Genomic DNA, 22,047 nt, shown 5'->3' on the forward strand with positions numbered 1-22,047 from the left:
ATTAGTAATTTCCATTTCCACATTTCGCCGACATCCGGTGCCGGCAAACCGCACCGAACGACATCGCATTAATTCGCAATGTATTCATATTATTCAGGTATTACGCAGCTTTGTGCACGGCCTCTCAACATCCGTACCTGTATTTGACGTGTGCTGAAACAGCTTGCATCCGTTTCTCTTTGCGCCTAATTGGAATTTGTCTCCGAAAACCGCCACGGAATTATAATTTACATGTTATTCAATTGTTTCGCAAGCAAATGATTGCATCACCGCTTTTGACAGATGACAGTTTGACGCATAGATCCAAAATATAAAAATGTCCAAATTTCAAGTCACCAAGAAAGAGTTTTTGAAAAACGCGTCGGCGTATCGCAATTTTAACGATCAACAACCCTCGGTCAACACGCAAACTGGCGACCATGAACAAATTCAAGAAATCAATATAGATCTACGTAACGAGAATGACCCAAAATGGCGGAAGGAAGTGCTCGAAAAATTACACACAGAAAAAGATGATTCGTTTAAAAATATTGATATAAACAAAAAATCGTCATCAGAGACAAGACAGAGTAATTCTTATCGGAAACGACGACGAATTGATATGTTAGCAGAACCTATGAGACGAATTAGTTCTAATAATCTCCCCGATCCATTCAGAGTCCGTCCAAGTGCACTAAACCACATCCCATCTCATCGAATTCAAGATCTTGCAATGCCCAGACGATTACATGCGCGTCCTCCAACAAAACAATCTGATAATGAATCAATAAATGCATCCAAAGATGAAAATAGCACGGAAAACTGTAAGAAGCAACCATACGAAATTTCAGAAAGACTTAAGTCATTAGCACAGCCACGACGTGATTTTGGTTATGAAGCAGTAATGCGATTGGTTTCTAATTGTACTAACCGCCCAATGGCCACTATTATGAATCCTAATCAGAGTAATAGTGAAGTGCGCATGCAGCGCATGGCAAGACTTGCCGAATTGACTAAAATACCAAAACATAAATTGGTTAAAGTTCAGGAGAAGCTGCCTGGCGCGGTGGCTTATTCAGCGTTAGTGTGTCGTGCTTCCGCTAGAGTTGAAGAATTAGCTGGGCCGAAGATACGAAGAACTCCGAGGGATAATGAATATGCGTTTAAAACTCGACCCGCAGCGCTGAGATACAATCCGTCGGCGCGCATTGAAAATTTAGCGATTGCTAAAATCAGGAGGAATGATTCCAATTTGTAGCTCGTGATATTTCGTTGATATTTTGAATGAAAAAATTTAGAATTTAAATCAAGCATTATTTAGTAATAAATCATAATATATATGATCTTTAGTATAACCTATTGATGAGTTTTTGATGAAATTAATCTGTAAGAGTTGAAAATGACAAAAAATTATTTTCACGTTTTACGTTGATGAAAGTTTCATTTTTGAACTGTGCCACCGCATAATGCAAGTCGTAAAATTGAAAAATCGATTAGTTTAGTTCAAAGCGTTAATTTGTCGATGCATGTGGATGCAGAGAGAAAAAATGTTACAAAACCAACTGCATTCGAATTAAATTTCGAGTTTCGACGAGTTTGCTGTAACTGTAATTTAATTGCTGTCGGTTGAAACGGCATGTCTGGACGCTGCGCAACATTCCTCTCGCAACATTTAATTACATTTTTAAATGTTGTCATTTGTAACGACAGCGCGACGATTGGAATTTCACACTTGTAATGTGAATTTCAGCGTTTGCTCGCATACATTCATCGTGTTAAAGTGCTATACAATTTATTTTTACTAAAGAAGATCAAATACTATGAAGTTTTTAATCGGACTGTAATTCCAATACATTCGATTTTGCGAAACTCTAAAGTGAATGTCATTATGTAGAGAGCAATACAGATTGTTGTTATCCATTCACTGAATGTGGATATTAATCTGTATTGAAATCCACCATCGTTTTCCCTCCAATAATTAAGTTTTTTCCTAAAATAAATTTTGAGGTTATTTTAGTTAAACTTGGTGAATGTAGATGGCGTACCTGTAAATTCATCAGTAGCTAACTTCCCGTACCACAATGTGAGGAAATAAAACGTCGCCATAAACAAACAAAGTAAAAACCGACAGCAAAATAATGTTTTACTCACAGAAAATCCACTGTCATGGTTTATAAAGTGATAAGATATTTTTGTCTAAAATATTCACAAGAAATTATATTAATTAATGCAATTTTCCTCAACTTACTTGAATAATAAAATAAATGGTAGCAGTAGTAAAGCAAAGGAAAGCTCCAGTTAAATGAGTAATTCCCATGTCAATCTCAGAAAAATTCGCGACCATATTCAGCCCAAAACATGACAGCAAACCAAAAATACAGCTGTTTTGTTCCAGACCGGTGATAATGATAACTCCAACTTTTCTTTCACGCAATTCATTTGGCAATATCGTAGATACATTGATATCACGACTAAAATCAGAAAATTACAAGTTGATCACCGGTGGTTATAATCGGTTATTTAGATGCAAGCTCACGTAAAACGGTTGTGATGTTGAGTGTGAAACCGAATATCCCACTTTCCGGCGGCTCGGCGCCGGTGTCGCTGATGAACGGAAACCAGTAGTAGACATGACCGAGGGACACCGAAATCGTGTAGCTGCTCAATTTAATTAACACCAGATTAAATTAATCACCTCACGTTATATCTATTATCATTATAGTGATTACCAAAATAAAATATTCATTAAACGCATTTTAAAGTTTGGATAAGTAACTTTTGATTAAATTGTGTTTGTATGTGTATATTTGGTTGCCTAAATTTCTACTCACGTTATTATTAAACCTATGATTGTAAAACAGCAGCCAATCAATGGTACGTTGTGTAATTTCATATTAATTTTCACAAATTGAAATTTTTATAAAGAAAGCGTGCATTTCAATCAAAAACAATTCACTTCACTGAGTGTTTTCACTCTGACGTTTTTGAGCCTCACACTGCGCTGTTATCTTATCGCCGGTGTATAATTATTCGTGCGCATTGTGAGCAATGCGTGATTGACAAATTAGTAAATTAGCATATATGCGGTATGTGTTGCAGCGGTTTTTATGTTTACAGTGTTGTTTGGGCTTTCAAAGTTTACGATTGCATATCTATAAACATATTGTGAAGAACTCAAAACAATGGTATAATAAAAATTCAGTCTAGCCTTCAATAAGTGATAAAAATCATCAGAGATAGAGAACATTCAGTTATCTATACACATGTGACAATAAATTTATCAACAATTGATAATTTTTTTAAATTTAAGTGATATTAAATGTTATATAAGTTAATTATGTAAAAATTGTTAGTTTTTCACTGTTTTGAGACACATAAAGTTGTACTTTAAACACGGGCGTGACTAAAGTACTTTAGTCACGGGGTATAGTCATGGAGTGGAGCTATAAGTATTTAATGCTCCAAATTATTGTGTAAAAGTTGTACTTTAAACACAGACGTGACTAAAGTACTTTAGTCACGAGTTTTAATCACGGGGTGGAGCAAAACGTATTTAATACCTCAAATTATTGAGTGAAAGTTGATTTATTATGATTTTTGCAACTTTTTTCATTAATTTAAAGTTGTACCTAATTTTTAAAAAAATTCTTAGATTATAATATGAATTCCCGAATGCAATTTCCCGGTTGCATCTCACCTAACACTTAACACGGAAATTATCCTTTCCTGAAACGAGGCCCGTTGCCGCCCTGGTGAGATGTATGCGCTAGCAGTGTACGCGGATATGAGATTTCATTAGCGCGACCGGCCCGCGCGGGAGACGTTAATTATTCAAAAGCATCTCTGAAAGACGCAGCATCCTCCCACCAATATATATGCCCTACCCGTTTCACCTGCACTTCGCGTGGTTTTCAGAGCTTACGGTAGGAGCGTCCGGTCGGCGTCGTATATTTAATGAAACCCGCAGCATTAACGACCTACCGACCGCCACGACCAGAGCCTATACACCACCTCTACCGCCGTCAGCATCCGGAACGGCGGTTTGGCGATAGTGACCCGAAATCATCGAAGCAAATATCCGCAAATAACCAAGCGCGAGGGTGCGCGCGGAATCTTGGTGGATCGTCGTGGAGGTATCACGGAGCGCGCAGCTTACGGAAATTTATTGGACCGGAAGAACGGAAACTATTACTTACCGCGCGCACGCTTTTGTTTGTCTAAGCGTCAGCGATTATTTACACTGCTTTCATAAAGTGTAGTATTTATGTTCGTGCTGAGACTGCTGAGGGCATCTTTTGTTTATTTAATATGCGAAGGTTTACTAAGATATCTGTTTTAAAACATATTTCTTGTATTAAGTTTATGAATATTTAAATTTAAATAATTTAAAGTTCATAATTCATTCGTTTTGAACAAGTTGTATTTATAAGTTACATAAGTGGTACTTTAAACACGGATGGTCAAAGCAGTGATTAAAGTACTTTAGTCACAGGTTTTAGTCACGGGGTGGAGCTTACGCCTGCGCATTTGAATACGGATCAAAAGTTCAAATTCAAAACTTCAACGTGGAAATAGAGTGAAAGTAGAAAAATAGCGGAAGTGTCACGTGGCTAAAGTTGTTAAACACTCGATTGATTAAACGCTCGCTAGGTTTGCTCTCAATAAATCTCGTGACTAAAACTATTATTATCAGAAAAAACTTACGTTAACGTTAACCCAGTTGCCAATATTCCAATTGATAACAAAAGTAAATAATGCACTTTAGAAAATATTTTCTCCATGCTTAATCACTGATTCAATGACAATGAAAAACCGACCACAAGCATCATGTTTTTATCAGGTTTCGAAAGACACAATAAACTGAAAATTGAATTACTTTGTAACAACCAAATGCTAACAGATTAAAAATACCTACTAACTAAACATAATAAATGTTTATAATGTGCAGACATTCGTAGTTACACGCACACATTTTACCAGTTGTCAATCAGTACGATATATCAGTGAAGAGATTTTTTAATTCTTAACAAATAGAAGATTAATTGAGTAACTGATTTATGAGAGGTAGAACTACGAGTAGGTTGAACGATCTTGTTATTGTGTTTGATTAAAGTAATAATGCACTGTTTAAACATATGGCATCCATGTTAGTAATAAACAATACAAATAAAGCGATAACTGCAAATTTAATGCACACAATAAATTTGCAACTTGAAAAACGTCATTTTGACTGTTGACATTTGTGAAATTGTCTATACTCTATAATATTAAATAACACGTCTAATTTTTAAATTTCGAATTCCAAATTTGTTTTTTTCTTTTTCCATCAATAAAACGCCAGTTTTTCTACGGTTTTGAGGCTCAAAAAGTGGCATTTTAGTAGTTAAAGTACTTTAGTCACTGATTTTAGCCACGAGAGAAGTTTGCGCCTGCGCATTTGCCTACGGTGCAGCACAAGACCATATGAAATGCCATGCACCGTGAGTAAAAGAAATCAAATTTTAACTAAACTCGTGAAATTATTAGAAACCTCTTTTAAAATAATAAATATTAAAAATTCAATTTTTTCTTTTCCGAATAATTTAACGTTTCAAAGTAATCGCAGCATCTAAAACCATTACATAAAATGTGTACCACCGCACTTGACACGCTCATGTGAAATAAAATGATTTGTGGGATGAGATCGAAAAACTTTCGACGGTCGCCCGCATTAAATCGCATTTCCCCACCGCGGTGTATGTAAAGTAGAGACGGCTGCGACTTTTTCAGCGTTTCCCTGCGTCTCGTAGCACGATGCGTGCGTAACGCAGGCTGTTACACCGCGAGCGGATTTAATTTCGTACTTGTGAGGAAAAACTCTATTAATTATCTGCGTTTCGCATCGGTTTTCTTAACCGCCAGCATGGTATCCAGTATACTTTGCTCAGATTTCCGTAAGAAAATCGCGCCTTGTGTCAGGCAAGTATTATACTAAAAACAACAGCAAAAAACGATCAAAAGTCTAATACACAATTTAATATTAAAAGTTAAAAGTTAAAAGTGGTGGGTTTTTCATATACGCTTACATCTAAAAATCTTGTTTTATTAGAATATCGAAAACTTGATATAGGCAACATTACTATCAAACAGGAACTTTACATAACCTAAAAATATACGTCATCAAAAACTTACTGTATATAAAAAATAATAAAACTTGCTAATGTTTCTATGATTTGGTTTATATTCAGAGGAAATATAGTAATTAATTCCTAATATGGCATAAGATTATTGAATTGTAAGCTCAGTCAAACATGCATGAAGTGGGTTATGGATGACACACCATACTAAGAACAGCAAGCGTGTTATTAGACTAATTGCAATTAATTTAATGGTTGCCCGCGGTCCCCGATGGCATTATCTTGTAATTTGCTAGAGTGGAGAGTGCGCGGCGGCGGCGAGCACATGCGTGCTGATGTCTTCCGCTCGAGTGCGTTTTGCTGTCGCCTCGATTTGCGGTTTTGTGGTTTAACCAACTCTATTATGGTCATCATAATCAACATATTTATTATTATAAAAACTATTCTGTGGTTAATATCTATTGGTAAACAGCTGAATATTCAATTAATACTCAAAGTAAAAGTGAGGTTATGTTGATTTATTATAGGCAACCAATATTTCTAACTTACACAATTGCATATAATAATATATTAAGTATCAAGGAGCTAAAGAGGAGTTTTTGTCACTAGATTGAATAAGAGTGAGCATAACGAGCGACCCTGTGACTAAAAGCCGTGACTAAAGTACTTTAATCACGACCGTGTATAAAAACACTTATTATGTCTCAAAACCGTAAAAATTAGCCTTTAACAATAAAACTAAACAAAATTATTTATTATTACGTTAATTAAAAGTAAAATCATTTAATTTTGAAAAAAGTAAAAATTGAAAATTGATTTAAGACCCCTCGGCGAATGATCTCATTTCCGATGTGTATATCTCCTTGAAACTTGCGCCCGAGGGTGTTGATATCATAATCCCAATGATCGCAAGTTTGAGTTTGAGATACCAGTTGCGATGGTGATGGCAAACCACCATCACCATCGGCCGGATCGAAGTTGAGGGCGTGAGAGTTGGCACTTTTGCCGACACAGCGCACAAGGGATATACGCAAAGGTGTCGGCTGAATTCTCTCAGGCGCCTGACTGATACGCGACTTCAGCCTTCATCTTACATAACGTGCGCCCCATATTCTAAGTGATGTAAAACGCCCCGAGCGACAGAAATAGATATTACTCGAGCATTCCTATTTCGGCGTATATTCCGATATTGCTGTGTAAGACAAAATAATATATTCTTTTGCGTGTCAAAATGGTCTCAACCCAAAAGATACTATGAGAGTATGAGATCTTTTGGGCTTTGCAGGAGAAATGTAAAAAGCGCGTGTGCATTCGTGGAAATTGATAATTTTCCTTCAATTTCCATCCCTTCGTGGCGTGCGGGTCTTTGCGCTGACATTGAAGACGGTGTGCGCTAAAGCCACAAAGGCTGCGGCGTGAGAAAAACGCGCTTTGAGACGTCAATTTTCATTTGGGTCTATTGAACACCAGCGAATTGATGCTGGAAACGTATTGAGACGCAACAGATTGTAAAATGATTGCTGCGATGAAAGGGACATGTCAACGAAACTGATTTTTACAATGAGAAGAATGAAGAATGGAAGAAAATGAAAGAAATTTAAATTGAGTTAGAAATTTCGACACTATATAATTATCTGCCGGCAATTGTTTCATTTGCCTCTTCAAAGTTCAATGATTTCACATTTAATTGTTTTGTTGGGTGTGTAAATGGCTATGCAACCAAAACAACAAAACTATTAACGAATATTATGAGCAAATGAACAATTTACTGGTGCGCCATCTATGAGTCAGTTTCAAAAGGTCAACCAAATGTCAAATGCCAAGTGTCAAACACTGGAAACAATAAATAAACAAATATTTCTTTAAATTTCGTATGTTTTTTTATGAAAAACAAAAATTCAAACTGATTTCTCCGAAATCTGCAACACCCTGTATTCTGTATTATATTCTGTATATTCTATACATTCGCTAGTTATCTTGTGAAGTCAGGCAAGGAAAATTGGGATTTCTATTAGGCTTCATCAGCTCCATCCTCCTTTGGCTGACTCACTTTGCAGTTTGCTGTAAGATTATCACAAAATGTACACACACACACCTTTTTCGGTCGCCATGACAACACCGCCGCCTGTGTGTACGAAAGAAATTGAAGAAGGCAAGCCGGATATGCACTTAAAAACTACTTCCAACCCGGTTTTTAAATAATGGCTTTCACCCAGCGAGCATTCATTGTGTCTGCAGCTCGAAATATTCTGCAATTTTCATGCCTGCGACATATCACACTACAAAACTGCAACGGTTGCACATAAAAAGCGCGAAAAGAAAAAAACGTTGTAGGAAAACAGTGTCGGGTCGAGCGTGCGAGCATACACGAGTGGCAGACTGAACTTTCCCAGACACCGACCAACACACAAAAGTAGAACAGGAAGAGTGAAGAGCGAAGAAGGAAAAAGCGTGATTTTTTTTGCGAGTGAATTTTTGCGTTTGTGTTAGTTTCTTCCCTCACTTTTAGCGCAGTCATCCGGCACGTGCTCATTTTCTATGTGCGTGTCGACGGTTGAAAGCTCCTCGCGTTTACACATGCGCCTGGAACAACTAAGCCCAGATTTGCGATTTTCTAGATGCAGGAAATGATTGAACGCGAAACTCCAGCATCCAAGATTCGCACATCGATTGTAAACAAACCAAATGTTGCATAAAGTCTCACATAAACATAAAATAAGGTTAGAATTCATAAAACGCCATTTTGAAAAATTAATTTGCTCTAAATAAACGTTTTACGTCATTATGAAGCATTGTTCATTCCGACAGATGTTTGATAATGCGCGTTCGTGGCTGCCTTATTAAAACGAATTCCAGAAAAGCGAGGGCGAAGTTTAAGCGTGCATTTTGTTTCTCTGCAGCTTCACCACCTCGCAGCCATGTAACTGACAAACTCAAAGGTAGCCAAGTTTTCCAATTAATTATTTTCCGTCGCGCTTGCGAAATCACCGCCGACTTGATTGAAGGAATGAGAAGAAAAATGTGTTGCACGCTTATAAGCGGCACATCAAGACGTGCAATTAATTTTAATTAATTAAAATTCCCGTTTTCATGCCAAAGGACGCATTTAAATCGGCGCGAAATAATGAAGCATGCGTTCAACTTGACAAAATTAATATTTTGATTGATTTATTTTTTATCCGAAGTTAAAGTAATGCAATTTTCAGCGTAAATCAAGGGTTAAGTTTAGATTGTATGTTGGGGATGGTCATCCATCTTGAGTGATTGATTGCTTTCGCGTCGAAAAGTGCCTAGCTTGCATATTTGAGCAGATTGGGTTGCCTACATGCAGAGATTTTGTAATTTTTGACAAAATTTGCAATTTAATTACTTACTGTAATCTGCATCATTAAAAAGACTCACCAATTATACTTGCTGCAAGCGTAAATAAGTAATTATAATTAAAATTAAAATTAAAATACCAAATTTCTTTAATTTTCTTTCTGTGTTTTCTGTGTTGTTGCTAATTGTGCGAGGAAATAAAAAAGAGTGGAACATTGCTGTTTGTCATAGCATGCTGGTTTGTTTTCTTCGTGCTGTCGTCGTGTTTGGAGAGCTTGGTCGTCGGTAATTAGTCTCTGCCTTCGGGGCACACGTCGCGCGCGTTGATTCGATAGCCAATTAACTCCGGACGTTCTTCGCCCTCGTACGTCACCGTGAACGTCACCTTCGTCGGCGTGTTCTTCTTCAGAAGGTAGTCGCGATTTGTGATGAGGAAATTCTTCGCATCGTCGTCAGTGGTACGGACTTCTTTAATTTCACCCTGGAAATCAATAAAGGCTCACATTATGTCAAGAAAAACAATTAAACTATAATAAAAAGGATTTTCCATGTGTTTAAGGTTATGTCATAACCAAAATTACACATAAATTTAAAAATTGTTTTAAATTGATTCATGTATTCATTTTTTACTTTGATCTGAGAGAAAATACTAAAATTTCATATAAATACGCATTCGCAAGTTCCTCCCGTGACTAAAACCCGTGACTAAAGTACTTTAGTCACAACTTTAGACATCCATGATTAAAATACCACTTTTTGTGTCTCAAAACCGTAAAAACTTGCGATAAAAGTAAAAAATAAATATTTTAACTGATATTTTAAAATCTCCAACACTCAGTATACCACAGTATGCCGTGAGACTATGCATACGGTTTTCATCCCCTTGACATCTCTCTACGTTGCGGTTCTATTAACATAATAACCCAAACGTGTTGGCGCGCTCGTGCCGGCGCTGGGAAAGTGGATGCGCCGCGGAAAAATTCATTAGCAAGGCAAATGCCGCCGTTCAGAGATGCAACAACGCTGCTCGTTTCACCACACACCACGACCGCAGCAAGTGCGCGCACACGCCGCCGCCAAAAAACGTTTGTTTGACTATCTACAATGATAGTCACACTGGCAACGCGTTTGTGTAATTTATAATTTGTAAAAGTTGCGCTCACGTTCTGCCAGCATTCTGAAATTTGAAGTCTTAAGCTCAAGGCGGTGGAATTCATATCAAAATATTTGCATGGTAATATTATGAGAAGGCGAGAGTGCTTGCATCTACCAAAAATATGTATATATTTGAATTTAGAGTGAAAATATTAAAGTTAAATAAAATAAATTCAAGAAAATTTCGAAACTTATAAAATTACTTTTTATGCAAATCTGTTTTTTATTATTCTTATACGAGTATGTAATTTTATTTACTAAAAAAATGTATTCAATCGTTTTCAATCGTCTGGAGTTGACTGTGACAAGGACACTCGCGATTTATTTTATTCCTTTTATGACGCCCCGCTATTTTATCGCTGGTTACAATCCCCACTCTCTATTTTTCTTCCTTACACTTCTATGCCTCGTTCACCGTGCGCCGCTTTTTCAACTTTTTATTTTTTATTTATCAACTCGAAAAGGGGCGGTTGGCATGCATCCAAACGCGACATACCATTAAATTTCCAGATAGAGTGTGCGACGATAGTAAAAGGAAAATTGTGTCAAATAATACGCATGTGACTATTCGAATAGTCGGCGAAAATAAACCGAATTCAATAAAGAAAGCCCGCAGAAAAGAAAAGCTCATGATTTATGCGTTGCTACATTTAATGCAATTCGGAAAACAATGAACCGAAAGATTTTATGTCCTCTGATGATACAATGTAGGTTTAACATGGTAAATGTAGTAATAAAGTGATTTTTATGATTTCAGGTGAAATCACGTTGAAACTTTGAGGTTAAACGACTTTTAACGACATTTTGAAGATTTCTTTTCGTACACTTGCTACTTATCAACCTCTTTGGATTCAGTTACAGTCAGAGTTAATCGACAAAGTTTTCCCTAGACGACGGTGAACCACGTAGCCCTCATCAAACCCTCAGAACCTTGTACAAATCCATGAAATACACCAAATCAAAGCCGATTTAAATTATTATCAGCGTGTCCTGGCAACAACAACAATTCAAAGCTTTGCCAGTGCTAGCTTTGTGGTCCCTGTTACCAGATCGGTAATTAATTGACAATCAATTAAGAAATCCTTTTGATGACTCGATGGACTGGGTTTCCGGTTCCTAGTTTTGGGTGCGTTCAATTTATCTTATTTAAATAGGCTGAAATATTCAATTTATTCAAATTTAACCTAAAATTAATGTTGCTAGTGTCCCGCAGATGGCGCTGCAATATAAACTAAGTGAGGTTAGTTTTTTGCTTGTTTTTGAGCGGTTTTTATCGATAATATTATTCACATCCCATTCATCTTTTGTAAGGATGAATGAGCTGGCTCAAGAGCGCTTGACACCGAATAATTTTATAACTAAGTGATGAGAAAGTGTCAAGAGGGTGGCGTGAATCGTAAACCTGTTGCGCAATACACAAAATGACTAATTATTGCACTTATTCTTCTTTATCCAACTGAATCACTCAGAAAACATTAAAAAATAAATACAAAATAAAAATATATATGATCATGTTGATGGTTACTGATGTATGATCTTTAAGGTTAAGTTGGGGATCCGGGTGACGCCCGTATGCATGCATATTCAAGCTTGCCGCCAACCGAAAATGCTAAACCCGCTAAACGTAGAACCTGCCGGTCCTAAACCATAAACATGTGCTCGTCGTATATCTCCCTCGGGGAAACTTACAAGAGAAAGCCGAAATCGTAAAGTTGAAGAACGATGGACGCCATTAAACCAACCTGGACCTGGGTGGTTGGCCAACAGCAAGAAAAGCGGAAACACGTTTTGATGCTCGCATTAATAACTTACAAGTTTTGCATATTCAGAGTCAACGTGCAGTGTTTTGATGTTTTTGCTTGTGCACAGAGGTCAAAAATCAAATATTTATAAATATGTTAAATATAAAATTAAACATTGCTTTTTGATTAAAATTAAGATAATTTTATAATAAATAATCTGTAGCATTGTGTGTTTTATCATTATCATCAAATATCTGAGTGGCTTTTTGGAAATGCAACAAAGTGAAGTGAAAAGTTAAAAGTTTTATATTGTCGTTGAAAAATTGCAGCGAGTAAGTGCACATCAAGGAGAAAAGATAAGCACCACAGCACACGAAAGTAAGCATAAGCGAATAAGCGAAAACCCAAGTCTGAAAAGGCTCAACACCGCCAGTAACATTCTAAAGTTGCAAAAGTTTTCGCTCGACGCAATGTTGATTGCAATAAATGTGAAAAGTTTCGCTCCGAGTTTCCGTGCACTGCTTTTCCAAACCATTTTCCAAACACCCGACTGGATAACTCTACCACCGCATTTTACCATGAGCGATGTATTCACATGCCCAACTTGACAATCCACATCAAAATCTTATTCTTCATTTCGTTTGTTATAAGCCTGTATTATGAATTTCTATTACATTTTCGACAACTTTCAGCTTTTCTTCTACAATATCTTAAATTTAATTTAATTTAATTTAATTTAATTGATGGATATGTTGTATGAGCTGAGTGTGACTTTTAGTGTTTAACATCATTTAAGGAACTTAACGATCGGAGAGTTTCAATTAAACTTTCGTTTATTAGCCGACCACTTAGCGCAAACTTTACCGCAAAGTTAACGGAAAGCCATTAGGGTTTAGTGTTTTCTAATTTGTGGTTTCACTAAACTAATTTCTGCTGTGCACTGTGCATTGTCATGCAGTTCAATTTAAACGCGTTTGTTGTTGAAATATTTAACATTCCAAATATGACTAGGTGCGCATCGACAAAGTTTCAAACTCTATTGGTTGATTAATTGCCTACGTGATCACCGCAGATCAATCAAAATTTGTAATTGGGTTCCTGTCACACGTGTTTAAATTTATACCTTGCAATTTTGTATGATAAAACTTTTTTTCTACTTTTACCTTTAAAACGCTTATTTTTCATGTTTTTAGACAACAAAAAGTGGTACTTTAACCACAGCCGTGACTAAAATACTTTAATCACAGTTTTAGTCACGGGGTGGAGCTGGCGTCTGTGCAAGTGACCAAAATTCCCATTTTGCCACCTAATACATAATATACTATTTTCCTAGTGTGAAATAAATGAAACTCTGAATGTATTTGTTTCGTTACATCGTAATATAGTGATACAAAGGCAATTCTCCCATTGTCATCACAATAAAGCACCAATAAAGGCAGTAAAACAATGGGAACGCGAGAGAAACCAGGAACATTTCTAATAATCGAACCATCAAATGTCATTCAATGCGGAGGGAATGACGGTTGTTAAGTTGCTATTATGAATACTGAATAGCGAATAGTGAATAGCAAAAGTTTCCAACAAAAATGCAATAATCTCAGCGGAATCTATTTGCGCTCGCACCGGGTGATATTAATGTAAAAATCGATAGCGAGCATGAATTTTTATCACGTCGACTTTTACATCCTACGATTTAACGGGTTGTATATTTATGCAAAATTTTGTTTTATTCCTTGATTTATAAAATACTAGCTTTTGCCCGTGACTTCATCCCGGTAGTGTTTAATAAAAATGTAATTCGTATTTACTCTCTTGTTTTAGACATAATATGTGTCAATTCTATCAATAAGATTCGCAATTTTATTTTAAAGAAATTAATTATATAAAGAATTGCTAATAATGCACTTCAGCGCGCCATCTCGGATTCAACTATTTAACTATAACTATGATTGAATCTCAATGCCAACTTTTATCGTATAGAAAAGGGCTGTTTTTATGGGTTTCCTGGCAATTATTCGAATTTTTCTCGCCGTAAAAACAATCCTTGGACTTTAACAATCATTTTAAAAAAAGAATTGGCGAAATTGGTTGGGGCGTTGTTGAGTTATGCGCTTACCAACAGATTTTGCGATACATTTTATATTATAGATAAAATGCAAAAATCAAGAAACAATCGAATTTGCACAAGAAAACAAACATCCGTATCAACACAACGGACGTAATCGTACGATGGCAAATGATGATAAATAAATAATCAAAGAAATGTTGTTTTAGGATCGGATAAATTTTGTGTGTACATACCACAGGCTCAAGTTTCTTCACAGCACGATCGAAGAATACGCGCAGCCAAAGGCCGTGCAGAGAGTATTCAGAGTCAAGAGTGAGGGTTCCGGTCCACTGTCCTTCTTTGGACTCTACATAGTCAAATTTACCCGGGCAGGGACTCTTTGGGTCTTCTGCGATGGCCACAGCCAGGATCAACGAGCACAGGAGCAAATAACGCAACATATCTAAAAATAAAATAAAATAAATTAAGAAAAAGAAATAAAGTAAAACAATTTCAGAATTCATAATGGATTTCAATATATTGCTCCATATTTCTTGGAAGCGTTAATAGTGCTTAAAGTAGTAAAATGTTAAAGTGATAAATGAGCACGCGAACACTTAAAGTTTGGTTTTAATAATGTTTTAATGGAGAATTTGACAGGCCAATAAAGAACGTGGTCGTCAATCCACAATTCTACGCTTAGAAAGCTTTTTACGAGTAGGAAACTACTTGAAAGTTATATAAAATAGAATTCTATCTAATATACAAAGAATTAATTCTATTTCTTGCTAATTTTAATGTTTTAACGAAATTTTATTTAAAAAAAAACACCCCGTGACTAAAACCCGTGACTAATGTACTTTAGTCACGGCTTTGGCCGTCCGTGTTTAAAATACTAATTTTTGTGTCTAAAAACCATGAAAAACAGTTTTGAGGTTAATTTGAACTAAACTGGTTCTACTTATGCGGCATATGCTTATCCTCTACATAACCTAACCTAACCTAAAAAAAGAAACCAGTTGCCGCTTGATGCTGGCTGCAATTTGCAATTTTATCGGAGTTTACGGCGGCCAGGTACAAAATATTACGGTCGTCTGATGGTTTTACAGCTTTTTCATGTAGAATGCATAGGACCCGCCAACCACGAACCCCTTCTGCCATCATAGAAGCTTATCCAGTACGGTTTACATCCATTACGGTTTTACTATTTCCTCCGCCTGCTAGTATGAGGTTTTCGTTCGTTCGTTCGTCATTAGTGTGTAAGTCTCTCTCATGTTCTGAAATTATATACCTCTCTACCTTTGATCGTCGCGTATTTTTTAGTAATGCAAAAGCTAAAGCGATTTTACAAAATTGTACTACTCACACAACCCTGGGCCGAAAAGCGGCGAACGTATTATTACGCTGGATTTATGTGCAATTTAGCTAAAAGCTTTTTTCTAATTTAAAACAAAGTCCCACGTAACAAGCGCGTAACATACCAACCATGTTAAGACAACAATGAGTTTGGTTAGGTTTTGTAATTTTGCAGACGAGTAAAAAACATTGTGTAGTCTATGGCAGAGCGTTTATCTTCGCTCATTAATTCGAAATTGTTTTATTGTCCGGGACCCAAGATCGCAATTAATCGCAATTGGGAGTTAAATTATTCAGGTATGTTTATAAATAATTGTCTGTGAATAATTTATAGCCGCATTATACTGGCTGGTTCAGAAGAAACCGGTATAATATTATTGATTATCTGGTTAATCAACAAAAGAAGAACATGAAATACGCGTGATTATTGCGCGGATATTATTTTGATTAATGGCGTTTTATTCATTCGAAGATTGCCATGGAGCGCTCGAACGCATTACTCAAACAAACGACTCGCGCCGCGACGCGCAGCCGGCCATTGCAAACGAACGAGCAAATTAAAATGCCAGCGACGCCGACTAATAATTACAATGTTTTGCGCGCACAATGCGCGCCGCGTCTTGTATCCTCTTGTTTTCTATACCTATGTATATTGTGAGCGTATCGCGTCGCGGCGTAATGGCGGTGCTTAATTTAAAACTAATTTGTGTTGCATACCCATTACGGCGAACCGGCAAACATAACCAACATCAATATAAATTGTACATTTTATGAAATCAGATAACGGCTACCGTTATTTCTCAATTATAACCGGACTGAAATTACCATCCCAACATAAATTTATTGTTAGTTTTGCATAAAATATTATAATAAATAAATAAACAGTTTTTATTATTTTTAAATTAACAAATGATCGTATATAAATATTTAACTAAAATTGATTTTTCAACGTTGGTTTAAATTCAGTCGGTTTATTGAAGTCGTATAACATTTAATAACTTCTTCGCTTTGTGCTCGCTTGCCGAATGGTCGACATGAAATAATGAAAGCGCAATGCGACGTAGATTTCAGTCTGAAGTCGGAACTTTAGGAAACAGTCGACAAGAAACGTTTGCTCAAACTACTGTTGTCTTTAAACTGCCGGCTTATGAGATTCATGTATGCACGAAATCAGTGTACATGCAGACATGGCGTATTTCTATGGAATTACACGATAATAAAACGACGAGTTGGTTCGGTTTGCAATCAAAAAATAACCTTGCTGAAGCGTGCAGAAGATAAAGTTTACAATAGCGAACATGTATATTAAGTTGCCTATCTCTGCCAACAATAGTTGAATGTAATTTCATTGAAATAAATCTAATATTTACTAAAACTGTTAATAAAACATGTTTTTGATGTACATTTGTATTTTATAACACTTTTTAGACTTCATTAATTATTATTAATAATAAAATAATTTGATATACGAGTATTAGCAGCGTATTTGTTTACTTTAAGATAAAATGCATTGAAATTATTTAAAAATGACAGAAAAATGATTAAATTTCTTGTACTTACTGCAGGTTTGTGATTGTAAAAGTTGTTTAACACAATAACGAACTAAACACCTCGACGATCGAGTGTAAACTTGTCACCCGAGTGCGATCCACGCCGGTATTTATAAAAATTTCGCATTGTGGTAATCTTGATGGTTTAAACCGCTTGGGATTCAGGTTTAAAGACACCACAGCAACTCAAGGTTTACCCCCCTCCGTGAACACTTCTTGGAATCATTGTAAACATTGCAGTCGAGCGTGAAAATAATATAAAGAAACAACAACTCAAACTTGTTTCACAGATTTCATCAATAATTTTATGTACTTATGCGTAATTATTTTAATGATCATAACATGATGCGCATGATAAAGAAACGTCTTGAGTATACTTAATAGTTTATTTACCTTAACATGTTTTACGAGTATTATTTAAATGTTTATTTATAAGTATTAAGCAAAACATTTAAATATAAATGTAAATTGATGTTTTTTTTTAATATTTTAATATAGGAAAAGTAATTTCCGTCTGAAATTTATCGGAATCGGATTCTTACGCCGTCAGAGTCGATAAATTTAATTTCTTCCTGACCAGGCATTTCCGGCGCATGTCGAACATCATGATTTTTCTCGATTTATCTAAACGTTTCTTGCTTTTAATTTATTTTTTCTACTTGCACTTTTAAAACGCAGTTTTCCACGGTTTTTAGATACAAAAGTGGTATTTTAGTCACGGGTGGCCAAAGCTGTGACTAAAGTACTTTAGTCACGGGCTTTAGTCACAGAAGTTAAAATACAAAAACCTCAACGTGAAAATACGTAGCTTTACGTAATTAAACGTTGTTAAACACTCGATTGATTAAACACTCGCTCTATTTACTATTACACGTAATTTTATCAACCACTTTGTTGATATAATTGTTTCCACATTAAACACACTTGTGATTCGTGATTTTCAAACATTTTACATTTTCATGGTGCAAATTTTTGTTTGTTGTTTGTGGATTGCTGTAAAATTTCCATATTCACGCCCGTTCATGGTTTATGCCTGAATGTAGCACAGCGATAAATTTTTTTCTACGATTTGTGATCCCGTCCGATGTTTATTTTGTCTCCGGAACTATAAATACAATGTGTTTAAATTTAAAACAAAGTCAAATGCTATCCCAATCACACACAACGCACAAACGTGAGGCAGATAATAAATGTTCATAAAATGAAACCCTGATTTGATTTACACTCCAACGGTTCTGCGTTAATTCTGCAGAAGTGTGCGCGCATCGGCGCAGCGGCGATTAAAATTTATTTCAGTGCTCGTAACCGTAACCCCACGTCGAAACGGCGCCATTTGTCCCGTGACGTCGTCAGCCAGGAGTGCCATTTGCGTTCCGGCGGTCTATCAAAGAAAGACATAAACGTAAATATTCTATTTTCCAAGATTTAACGCCGTAAAACGCTGTAAACTGCGCGTCTTTTGTTTATTTCTTAACATAGACAACCAACTGCACACTACTTTACATATTAACAAAGCCATGCTGTATAATAAATGGTTGCATATATTCAACATTTATTTCAGAGGCTGAAAGTGCGGTTTACCAAAGTAGCCCGGCTGTTTTCGCTGAATTAAGAGGTAATCAATGGTAACTAGAGAGATTTATGGTGGATTTATTGTGCGGCCGCAACAATGAGAACACAAGCTTCGTGCGATAGCGACCGTAGGCTTTGCGTAGCGTTTGCGTTCCAGGAATACATTTAATAAATTAACCCAGTGAGGGAAAAACGAAGAGATTTGTTGCTAGACTTACAGATTAAATCTTTTACAATGCACTAAACAGTTACAATCAGTTACAATAGTTAATACTACTGGAGATTAACTAAATCCAAAAGATTTATTTCTGTAAACTTTGTAAAATTCTAAAATATAGAATTATTTGCGATTCATTAACAATCAGTATACTCGTATAACCTTGATTAATATTAATTAGTATTCATTAGTTTTAATTTGCAGTCGTATTATGGTATTCTTCCATTCACCCTCGTCGCCGCCACCAATTAATTCCCCCGTGCGTCCCGACGTTCCAAACCGTCAGCAGGGTAAAAAAGAGGAAAAAAACGTTGGGAAAATGCGTCGTCTCTTGTTGTACGCCCTTTCATCAATCTATCGAGTACGGAACGATGAATTGCTCCGCCCTGGCGCTCATGGCTTTCATTTCGAAAATAAATATTTACGTCCTTTTTGGTTTAATCAAAAATTTCATATTTTTCCAGCAAACATGAACACTAGACATTATTTAATCAATACAATTTAATCAAACGTAAATTATTCTTGAATTTTAGTTTGAAATTTATTTATGGTGCAAATCATGATGAAAAATGCCATGAAATAATCGGGAACTTTTTGAATTTATTGCAAACTACGTTCTGCCGATAAATTTATTCCTTCTGAGCGCAACGTATAAAAATCGACGTTTTCCGGAATTTACGCTTTGCATTCAAATAAAATTTCAAATTTAAATCCGAAGGAATATTTACGACGTATATGTGAGTTTAAAGATATAAAATAGTGACATCATTATATAACTAACCCCCACTTTCATCTACCCCTATAAGCTAAACCAAAATCCTTACCTAGATCAATTTCCAAGCGTCTTCCCACTCATACGCGCGTATAATTATAAATTAAGCGTCTGCTTGATCCGCTTGTTCAAATCCTTTATCCTTTAATAACTTAAATAAACGTATGAACACGTTCGTATGCAAGCCCGGTTATCTCCGCGCGCTTAATTGCTTGTGAAAGCACCTTCCAGGCGCGCATTTTCCGCATTCACAAGCGACCCTCATGCGCGCGCAAAATATACAAAGACGACGCTAATTATATGACACTCAAACGATGAGCAATCCAAGATTAAAACTAAAGTCATTTAGGAAAACCCCAAAAAACAACAAAGAGTTTATTTTCATCAAAATACTTCGAGTATATTAAGTATCAAGTGGGTAATCAAAGTTTTTGTAACGAGATTGATTAAGAGCGACTGTAGCGAGCGTTTAATAAATCGAGTGTTTAACAAGGTTTAGCCACGGTTGTATAAGCTATTATTTCTTCACCTATAGGCAATTGCGCCGGAATTAGCTTCACCCCGTGACTAAAACCCGTGATTAAAGTACTTTAGCCACGGCTTTGGCTTTACATGTTAAAAAAAACACTTTCTGTGTCTCAAAACTGTGAAAAAACATCGAATGGAAAGTTTTAAAACACAAAAAATTATTTTTTTTACTTCTGTCAGTTTTTTCACGGTTTTGAGACACAAAAAAGAGTTGTTTTTAACATGAACAGAAAAGACCATAGCTAAAGTATTTTAAAACTTTCCATTCGATGTTTATATTTATTAATACTCATGCTAATGCATATTAAACTTAATGAAAACACAAAATACCCAACATTTCAATTAACAAAACCCAAAACACAAAATAAACAAAATCAATTAAATTAGAATTAGTTTGAACACACACACATCTACCTGAGTCAATATCCAACGTGTATTTACGTGATAATTAATGAATCAGTTGGCCATCGTCGACGGACTCGTCCATTAATGACCAGATAGAGCCATCGTCATCGATAATAATTAATTGAACGCGCAAACTAGTTTCCAAAGCGGCCCGCTTGGGTTTTGCCCATATCTCATAGGCTAGCTTAAGTTGAGGTTAGGTTACACACGCCTATTATGTGCAATAATGCAGCTGATGCATAAATGCTAATGAAAATGCAAATTTCGTAAGTCCATCGCAGCGTGTAGCGCAAAACTTGGAGCGAAGTTGAGTTAAGCAGAGTTTGGTTGAGTTTTGTCTTAAGTTGTTCCAATCAGTTGAAGCGTTAGACGCCAATTTAATTAACGATGAATTACAGTGTATGAAGTTGCGCCGCGGGCGCCGGGGATTTCCTGTTCAATTAACGGCGCATTTATTTAAATTATTATTATGCGGTAATCTGTTCGCTAACATGTTGATGCGCAATGTGAAGGTGTTTATTTACTAGCAAGAAATTATTGGGAATTTTATATATGAGTTCATGTTCAAGGTTAACCAGAAACTAGTTTTATTTTTCCACGTATTGCTTACTACTTGATAAATATTAAAATCGATTAAAAGCAAATAAATTAAATTTTTTTGGTTTTTAATGAATTTTGGAGTGTTTATCTTAGAAACTAGATTTTAAGCTCCACTGAAAAGATTTCCGGCGAAATTTTTGTGATTTATGCACGGGCAAGCGCTGAGTTTGGCCGGATTTGATTAATCCGTTAATCCCCAGCCCTAATACCGCATGAAATATTAATGTTGAGCAAACCTAATTATAATGGGATGTTATTTCTGGATCATCCGCTTATCGCGGCGACGTTCGCCACTTTTCGCCCGCAATCTGACGGCCACTGACGTTTTTCTTATTTTTTACATTTGCAATTTTCGCCTTGAGCTCCGCAAAAGATTGAAAAATACATTTTTAACTCGCTTGGATAAACATTGAAGATAATATGCATTTGTAAATAATTAATTGGTTTAATCAAGAGTCGACACTGAAAAAAATCTGAATTAAAAAAGGGTTAGGCTTAAATGTTTATTTTTATACTGATTTTTTTCTGTTAGGAACAAACCTTTGTTATTTTCATTCCAATTTAAGCGTTTGCGTAGGTGGCATGTGCGCCGCTTATATTAAATAATCGTACCGGCGATGGTGCTCGGTTGTCGGCGGTATTAGCGGAGTGTTTTTTTCGCCACCGACACCGGAAACAAACGTTGGG

At 36.0% G+C, this 22,047-nt stretch overlaps 3 protein-coding genes across 3 annotated transcripts; 1 reads left to right on the forward strand and 2 right to left on the reverse strand.

The window, feature by feature from the left end:
• Window positions 1-232: 232 nt before the first annotated feature.
• LOC135801263 (uncharacterized) lies at window positions 233-1,338 on the forward strand. Its single transcript, XM_065314680.1, has one exon. The coding sequence runs from the start codon at window positions 317-319 to the stop codon at window positions 1,235-1,237; it is 921 nt and encodes a 306-aa protein (XP_065170752.1). The 5' UTR covers window positions 233-316; the 3' UTR covers window positions 1,238-1,338.
• A 416-nt stretch (window positions 1,339-1,754) lies between these two features.
• On the reverse strand, window positions 1,755-5,222 carry LOC135801270 (DNA damage-regulated autophagy modulator protein 1-like). The gene is given in 7 exon segments (XM_065314692.1): window positions 1,755-1,969; window positions 2,024-2,175; window positions 2,228-2,401; window positions 2,404-2,450; window positions 2,516-2,637; window positions 4,684-4,839; window positions 4,895-5,222. Coding segments are annotated over 6 exon segments (744 nt in total). The 5' UTR covers window positions 4,761-4,839; window positions 4,895-5,222; the 3' UTR covers window positions 1,755-1,797.
• A 4,325-nt stretch (window positions 5,223-9,547) lies between these two features.
• LOC135800510 (uncharacterized) lies at window positions 9,548-17,436 on the reverse strand. The gene is made up of 3 exons (XM_065313765.1): window positions 17,277-17,436; window positions 14,615-14,823; window positions 9,548-9,897 (listed from the first exon to the last, which is right to left on the reverse strand). The coding sequence occupies exons 2-3, from the start codon at window positions 14,819-14,821 to the stop codon at window positions 9,706-9,708; spliced, it is 399 nt and encodes a 132-aa protein (XP_065169837.1). The 5' UTR covers window positions 14,822-14,823; window positions 17,277-17,436; the 3' UTR covers window positions 9,548-9,705.
• Window positions 17,437-22,047: the final 4,611 nt, after the last annotated feature.

The sequence above is a fragment of the Atheta coriaria genome, unplaced genomic scaffold (assembly GCF_025399875.1).
Source record: "Atheta coriaria isolate IRGN ID8LTWV9N9 unplaced genomic scaffold, Caltech_Dcor_3.1 hic_scaffold_10_pilon, whole genome shotgun sequence".
NCBI lineage: Eukaryota > Metazoa > Arthropoda > Insecta > Coleoptera > Staphylinidae > Dalotia > Dalotia coriaria.

What these genes read in the sequence shown, in the direction of transcription:
- LOC135801263 (XM_065314680.1), top strand. Translation starts at nt 317, where the DNA reads ATGTCCAAATTTCAAGTCACCAAGAAAGAGTTTTTGAAAAACGCGTCG.
- LOC135800510 (XM_065313765.1), bottom strand. Translation starts at nt 14,821, where the DNA reads ATGTTGCGTTATTTGCTCCTGTGCTCGTTGATCCTGGCTGTGGCCATC. An exon ending in TGAAGAAACTTGAGCCTGTG is followed by an intron (nt 9,898 to 14,614) that starts GTATGTACACAC and finishes ATTGATTTCCAG; the next exon opens with GGTGAAATTAAAGAAGTCCG.